This window comes from Pyrgilauda ruficollis, unplaced genomic scaffold, assembly GCF_017590135.1.
Source record: "Pyrgilauda ruficollis isolate IOZ18807 unplaced genomic scaffold, ASM1759013v1 scaffold40, whole genome shotgun sequence".
NCBI classification, from domain to species: Eukaryota; Metazoa; Chordata; class Aves; order Passeriformes; family Passeridae; genus Pyrgilauda; species Pyrgilauda ruficollis.
Genome location: NW_024525490.1, coordinates 11,913,050 through 11,921,461, shown reverse-complemented (window position 1 = coordinate 11,921,461; position 8,412 = coordinate 11,913,050). Strand labels below are relative to the sequence as shown.

General features: G+C 36.1%; 1 protein-coding gene across 1 annotated transcript in view; it reads left to right on the top strand.

Annotated features, from left to right (window-relative positions):
* The first annotated feature begins 2,278 nt into the window (after nt 1-2,278).
* Nucleotides 2,279-8,412, top strand: part of IMPG1 (interphotoreceptor matrix proteoglycan 1) — a 52,594-nt gene continuing 46,460 nt past the window's right edge. The window contains exon 1 of the mRNA XM_041477502.1: nt 2,279-2,345. Within this exon, the coding sequence (XP_041333436.1) occupies nt 2,279-2,345 (67 nt within the window). The remainder of the gene's footprint in view (nt 2,346-8,412) is intronic.

Here is an 8,412-nt window from a genome sequence, read left to right as displayed (position 1 = left end):
ACCCTGCAGTACTTAGAGATGGAGTGGTCCCTAGATAATATTGCTTTAATTTTAATGAGTGTTTATCATTCTTGTTTGCTTCCCCTGTGGCAGTTATCAAGGTTAGTTACAAAATTTCTTAATTAAATGGAACTACATAGAAGGTACTGTCTTAGCAGAAAACAGCTTGAAATATTAATGATTTAAGCATAATCTCAAAGTCTGCAAACTCCTGCCCTAAAAATTTTAATCATAGTTTGCCTATAGAGCTCAATTTTTCTTAAGTCCTATCTAGACACTAAAAGCAGTGCCATATTTTAGGATTTTTCTTGTTCCTTTATCTCTGAAAGATAAGAATGTGTTATTAAATGTCTGTCTTCTCCAACATGTGAATGGCTCAAAAATACACTTTTATATGAAAGCTTTGAGATAGGATTTCTGATTCCTGGCTCAGGCTTCACTAACCAGTTTCTAGAGTAATTAAGTAAATCTCTTTATTACACATTTTCAAAATGTAGTCTGACAAATTAGATTCCTAATGGAATTAAAGGATCACATTCCTACCAAATTCCATAAGGAGTTTGGTACCCAGAGGGCTCTGAGGAAATAATCTTCCTTTCACCAATTCCACATTCTCAGATAACACCAGAAATGGCAGATTCCACCACCCTGAGAAAAATTCTCTTTGCTTGCAATTGCTGTAGATTGAAAGCTGAAGTAACTAAAAATAAGGTAACATGGGGAGAGCTTCATCTTCCAAATATAAAACTGATATGTTTGCTAAAAATTACCTGGTTCACACAGGTAATACTTCTATTATTTCATTATATACAATGTGATTATTATACATAAAACATGTAAAGACAAGTATTGGTACTGCTAAAGAATGATCCTTATATAATAGTACATTTTTCTTCAGTAGAAATCCTAACCATCTCCACTATTGCTTTGCATTGTGCTGCTCGCAAGGTATTCTAAATTTGTTTTGTTGGACCAATAAAACAATGTGCATGAGAGTTTATACACTAAAAAAAAAGCAAATCTTGTGTGGATCCAGCCCAGTCTGCACAGTAGCTGGTCTGAGTACTTAAAATCAGACAATCTTGGTAAGGGAGGGAGGTTACCATTGTTTAAATCCTAAGTAAAAATAGAATACTGATTGGGTTCAAATGAAGGTTGTTCTTAAAGTAACTTGTGCTTACAGATTCTTGCTTCCAGTCAAGATACTTCTTATGTTAAAGCACTTGGGCAAAAATTTTTAAGGGTGAGAGACCACTAGAAATGCCTACTGGGTAGCATTTTCAGGTGTAATGCAACAGTAAAAAAGGTATTGGAAAATAAAAGGGTAAGTATGAAACATGTGCACTTGCCAATATGTAATTGGAATAGTTATCTGTGAAACTGGAGCAGAGCTGTTTGAACAGTGTATTCAGCTGCTGCCAATTCTTGGCCTAGTTAGAGCTGTGTGCCTGAAACAGCATTTCCCACCACTTTCTCTTTTCCTCCCACCATGCAGCACTTTCCCTGCCCCAGTCACAGTTTGGCATCACATTGTGCCAGCCCTGAACACTGCTGCAATTTACTGCTGAGCCATCGCTTCACCCCTGTCACAGACCATCATCATCACTGCTCCGACAGGAATATTGCAACGGCAGCCTTGTGGTACAGGAAGGGAGAGAGGATTGCAAGACATGGGCGGTGGAAGAGCTGAGCATTGAGCGTTCTTTCAGGAAAAAGCTATCTTAAGGAAGTTTCCTGGGGTTTGTGGTCACTGGTTTGAAAACAGCACCATTATCTCTCCCTGTGCTCACATGCCATACCTCCAGAAAGCCCAAAGGATCAATGCTCCAAGGCAATGGGAACTAGAAGAGACTTCCGTTGTTTATCATGGTGTTGTTGAAGTCTCCTGGGGTTGACAGATGCCGCTCCAGAAGGTTAATAAGATGAAGAAAGCTCTTCCAGCTGGACCGTAAGAGGGATTATGTCTGAGCAGCAGATAAACAGATTATTCCAGAAACAGACACTGCTTTTTTTTAAAACTTCGTCACTCTTGTCTTACCCCTCCAGTTCCCCAGGCTAGAAGTGTGGGCGTCGGAGGGGTTCACCCAGCTCTTGCACTCTGGCACCTGTTGCACTCTGCCCAGTTGCAATTCAATGCACTCCAAGGCTGGAGACACCTGAAAAATAAAGACTTTTGGGGATTTTAGTTCTCTAAGAAAACAGAATTCTTCTACTTGACCAAAATTTTTTTGTTTCCTGCATGACTGGTCTTGAAAACTGTGAATGATCAATAGACAGCATGCATTTGAAAACTGGATTAATATTTTTGATCATTTGCCTTGCTCTTCAAGTTCAGGGAAGCAGAGGTAAGTTCATATATTAATATATAAGTTTTAGATGAATTTTACATTACATGTGTTGAGAAACAAAATATTTGCAAGATCAAGGGCTTTCATATTACAGAATTTTTAGAATTCTGTATTAGAATTCAGAAGTTTAGAATGTGGTGTTTTGACAATACTACTAGAGACACTACAGTTACTGATACTGCTATATAGCTAAAAAAGGAAATATTCACATTTTTTCTTACATGTGTTTTGCAGGTTTTACAATGTCTATAAGAGATGCAATTTAGCTTCATCTTACCTGAACAGGTTCTGTTATGAAAAAAATACTGTCTGTGAGACAAATATAGGGAAAGTTAAAAAAGGGTGAAAGATCATCTCAGTGTTGACATTGTTAAAGATGGTCTTTCATTACTGAAAAGAAGAGAAAGTAGCAAAATATATCTCCATTTACTAGTGAAAACATTTATTCTGATTATTAAAAACAACTTCATAAACTTCTAGATAGACGAATTCTGGAAGAATACACCATACTGGCAAACATACAAAAATGGCAATACCAGTATAGATTAATGTAATAATAACTATAAAATTATTTTCAAGAAAACAGGGAACTGCTCTCTACTTAGTACATCAGCTAGCTCTTGCTCTATTTAAAAACATTTACAAGTCCACAACTTTTAAAAAGCTACTTCAACAACAAAAAAGAAAATATGGTGATATGATTTTCCCTGCCTAGTCCCATATTCAAAAGATTTAGAGCTTTGGGGAATGCATTTAATTTTGGAGGAGATTTCTCATTAAATTTTCCATCTATGCTTTGATATTTGCATAATTGAATTAAAAGCTAACATTACAACTGCTATGTGTGCTCAAGTCAATGACCTTCTATTTTTATGTCAGGCCTGTTAATTAAATGCAAAGAATGTAAAATTATAAAAGATAAGGCTCCTCAACGTTATCTAAATATTTCTTAGGGAGACAGTATGAAATGTAGCCTGCTGTCAATAATAATTGGAAAATTTTATTACACATTTTTTAAGAACTCCTTTCCGAATGAAATACAGAAATACAGACCACAGTTCTTGTATCTCAGTTAAATTATGTAAATCTTCTCTAGTGGACAATTAAAGAACTGAAAAAATCCTTGGGAAAATATATAGTTAGCACTAGAATTATGTTTTGTGGCTCTTTAATTTTACTTTTAGATTCTATGCAAATAGTTTCATTTAATCACTAATGATATTTTGGAAATGCGGCAAAAAATGAAAGAATGTTGATATTTCATGTCTGACAAGAAAACAAGTTTTATGAAGATGTGTTGTTTTTGCATTTAAGTTGGATATTCTGTGATGGAAAGAGACAGAATGAAATCCGGGCAATTCACGCATGCTTGATGGCATCGTTGCAGCCCTTATTTATAATTAAAACTCAGAAAGCTGCAGTGGTAAAAGTGGCATCACATAGTTTCACCAATTGCAAATTGTGATTGCATACTACAAAACACTTTCCATAAAAGACCAGCAAAATGATGGGGGACTATCTTGAGAGGAATACTAAATAACTAGAAATATTCCTTGTCAACAGTTCTATAAAGTGGAGCTGGTATGCATCAATGTATAATAATAACTTTTTTTTACATTTAGTCATGCCATACATAATATTTTTAAACTATTTGATTTCAAATATATGCACACAGATCTCAAAACACTTAATGATTTTGTTAAGAAACTTCTTTTTCAGAGCAGAGATGCTTCCATAGCTATTATTTTATGAGTTAACTTTAGGGTCAGATACAGAAAATATTTTTTAAAAGTATATAGGCTCTCCCAGTAGTCTGAACATTTGTATTAATTACTCATAGGGCTTCTAACATGGGTGTTTTGAGACCTTTACAGTCATTCAAATTTGCAGTACATATAAACTGTGAGAGACTAGCAAATAAGAGACTAAGACATAAAACAGCCCCACCCCTCTTAAAAAAAAAAAAATATATATATATATATATATATATATATATATATATAATTTCTAAATATTTAAAGGGTTAGTCACTTGATTTTTTCCTTGTGAAAAACTAAAATTCAAATTATTTTCTCACATTTGTATTTAACAAAAGGCAGGTTAACAAATATGGAGTTTGCTTAGTAATGTTGTTTGGTCCTTCCTCCCTGTCCCTGTTTAAAGACCCATAGAGTCCTTCTCCCATCCATTTGGAGGCTCTCCAGGAGCACCTCCAATTCCACAGTAAACTAACAGGAAACTGTAGTGAGCAAAATAAGAGTTACAGTACTTCACTTTGGCCGTAATTTTGCCACTGTCCTAACAAAAATTGTCCCTGCCAACGGAAAGGGAAAGTGAGAGGGATTAAAACTTTTTTTCAGTGAAAAGTCTGTGCGCACAATCTGAATGGTAAACTACTAAAGAGCCAGACTAAATACCAAAATACAGAGGAACTCTGAGCTCTCAAAACTATGCTTTGATGCTGGGTACATCCTAGCACTTGATACTGAGAATGTAGGGGCCTAGAGCATGTTCAAGGCTGTTTTGTGACATTCTTTATTCAGCAAGCAAATATCTGCTATTTACTCAGCCATTCCTTAGGACACAAAAGCTTTGTGTGTGCTCTATGAAATCATTTTAATTCATTCTGACTCACCCCTTCCTGATAGGCTGTTCTAATTCCACAATAAATGTTTCAGATCTTCATTACTATAATTGCCCTCAAAAAATTTAAAAGAAAAAGGTTTAAGAAAATTTGTGCCAAAGGAAAAGGAAAATCAAGGAATATAAAACTTCAAACAAAGAAAGAAAACAAGATATGTCTTCTTTTTGCACTAGGATTATCTTCTACTCTCATCCATAAAATAAGAATTACCATTTTAAAGTTGGCTTTCCTGGTTGGGGTTATAAACTTATGAAATGTAAGACTTTTCCTTTTTTCCCTCCTTTCTCAAACAAATGTAACACTGGACTATATATGGGATTTGATCTTTTCTGTTTTCTGGCTAAAAGCCAAACTTTAATATAAATACTAGACCATTGTCACTGAATCCTAAAGATTAATTCCAGGAATAGTCACACCTGTGCCATAGGGTTTAGTGAACTGCATGTGAATGAACTGCAAGATATGTGGGATTTTTCTCAGAAAACACCGGTGGACAAAATGATCAGTATTAATGATCAAAGGTTTTCTCCTTCTACAGGACATTAAGTGACAGGCTACAATAAAATAACTGGGAGTCTTAACCTACTAGAAATCCAGATTGTTCATGTTCATTTCTCAGCTAATTTTGGAGTCTTTGTGGTTTAAGCAGCACACTAAGTGACATGGCCAACACCCATCACGTAGCAAACATAGTTTTCTTTGCAGAAGACAGTTTTTCTTCCCCAAAGGAAAATTCTGCATGCATACTATTGCATTTTGATGCTTTGAAATATTTTAAATATGTTTTCATTCTTTTTTTACCTCTGTCCAATCTAGTCCCTTTGGGATTAAAATTACTCTTCTGATCATTCTCTGTCACATGATTCTTCCATGTTAATCAGAAATTCGATGCACTTGTACACTCCATGAGATTTGTATTTTGTAAGCCAAACTCTGTTTCAATTTCTTCCCCTTCAGAATGTGTGCTATTGAATAACACACTTCTTAAAAACAAAGAAATATCTATCTGCTTTCCTATACATGTCTGTTAGCATTTAGTCACTGTCAGCTGCTATTTACTAGACAGAGACTTCAGAACAGAACATGCCTGAAAAACATAAGATTAACAGTCATCTTGGAGTACCCTGACACGTGCCACAGCGTAGGTGTGTTTATACACCCTTACATAATTGTAGCATGCCTTATCTCTGTAGGCAAGCACAGCACCAGTTTCACCCTCACCGGCTCTGACAGAGCAACACTACTGTCCTCGTTTCACAAAAACATGAGGGCCTGAGGTGTGACGCACAAACTGAAGTCCTGGCTCGTAAGTGGCATTGCAGTCATAAAGCAGGACAGCAGCTGAGGCTGCTGGGCTGATTCTCAGAGCATCTGCCTGGTTGCACAGACATCTGCAAGTCAGTAGGACCCAGGCCCACAGCTACATAACTAATTGTACTTAGGCAACCATGCTTGTCTTTCCATTTGGCTTCTAAAGTTCTGCTTCAGTGCAGAGCCAAAATTGCCTTCTTCCTGAACACTCAAATATTCCAGTACCTCCCTCAGACTTTACCCAACTTTATATTGACAATCTTGGTACCCCTGTTACCTGAAATACTGGTTTTAGTGGCTGTGTTGCAGGTATACCTTTCATACATGTGACTCAGCACAGATCATGGAAACCCCGGCAGTCTCAGGCAGGAAATGGCAATGCACTCCTGTTTAATTTTGTGATTTCATGGTGATAGCACAAAATGAAGATGTTTCTATTCAAGTTCTTCTCCATTTCCCCTTCCTCCTCAAAACTGAATTAATAAGTCATATTACTTAGATCAAGAATTGGATTAGGTGTCCTCCAAACCAAACTTGGTCTATGCCGCTTGATACATAACTAAGTTAAGTAAGGTTAAGTGCAGTCACGCCCTGTCAAAATGAGGTGGAGTCAATTAGCCAGAGACTGTAGATTGTACTGCAGAATGAGTGACCCCAAACTGTGAGGAAAATCGACCAGTTCCAATTACACAACCTGAAGAAAAAGATGACACTGGGGCTTCTGGCATCTTTTCATGCACCAGACAACCTAATTGTTATCATATGTGGATACAGTTACCTCAATAAACCCATTCTGCACTGCAACCCTTTGACTCATACCATCAAAGCTGCTGAAATGTTGACACGTGGCAAAGCAACACTGGAACTTGAACTTTTGCTGTCTCATTGACTTTCTTAGAGAAGGCTGTACCTCTTGAGAATGACTAATCAGAGAATTAAGAGCAGAGGTGCGCAGTTGAGTGTTTTATCATTGCCAATTGCATGCATCCCTCCAAGAACTACTCACACATTTAAGGCATTTTCTTGCATCCTTTGATATCATGTCCATATCAATTAATAGAACAGCCTTACAGGTCAAATGCTTCTAAGGTGACCAAAGAAATCTAAATAGATATATGTTGCACACATGAGCATTAAAACCAGTCACTCTTCTATGCTGTTTCTAGTCCAGGTTCTGGACTTTAAGCAGACTTGTAAGATTCACAATCTGGCAATAAAAGCATAGATGGCCTTTGATATTTTTTTATAAATTCCAGCAGCAGAAGTGAGCACAGCTGATGAATAAAGGTTTTCACCTTTCTGTCTGAAAGAGAATGCAAAAATTTCTGCCCTTAATGAGACCTATTACATCTATGAAAACATGAGTTTCTTACTATGTTTTTGTCAGGTTGCAAGAAAATGTGTCCCTATGCTAACTCAAAGATTTCAGCATGTTCAGTATTTCTGGTGTGTACAGACAGTATTTATTGTGAATGTGGCTTCATCATTAGTATATGACAACTATATTCACAAAAGCAGGAAAATCTTACCAGTTGCATGTTATGCTTTCTATTCTCATCTATAATAGGTAGATAATTTGCTGCAATTATTTTCCCATGAATTGTATAATTAGTATAATTCAAAGAAGTTACTAAATTATCTGCTTTAGAGAGAGAGAGACAAAACTGTTTGTCTGTTATAAGACCCATGCATAAATTTCATAAAAATTGTTCCAAATTCTTTGTTTCTTCTTGAAGTTTGTTTTCAATTGTATATCTCCACTTGGCATAGAAAACCACACAGATATGTATGAGCAGAGGAGAAGGGCAACAACTGAAGAATTCTGAATCTAAATCTATTTTAGCTTCCCAGTGTTAGTGACTTGCAGAAATTAAATTCTCCACACTTACTGAAATCCAAGAGCACATTAGCTGATGGCAGCTGTGATCTTTGGTACCAAAATATAAATCCAGGTTAATTTGAAGGGTTCTGAAAAAGAACTATTACCTAATGCCATCTCCTAGCTTTGAACATAAAACCATTAAAACAAAAACATTTGAAGTTTTTATTACGATTTGAACATTTACTAATGGCATTGTTTAGATCATATATTTCAGAATAATGTATCAC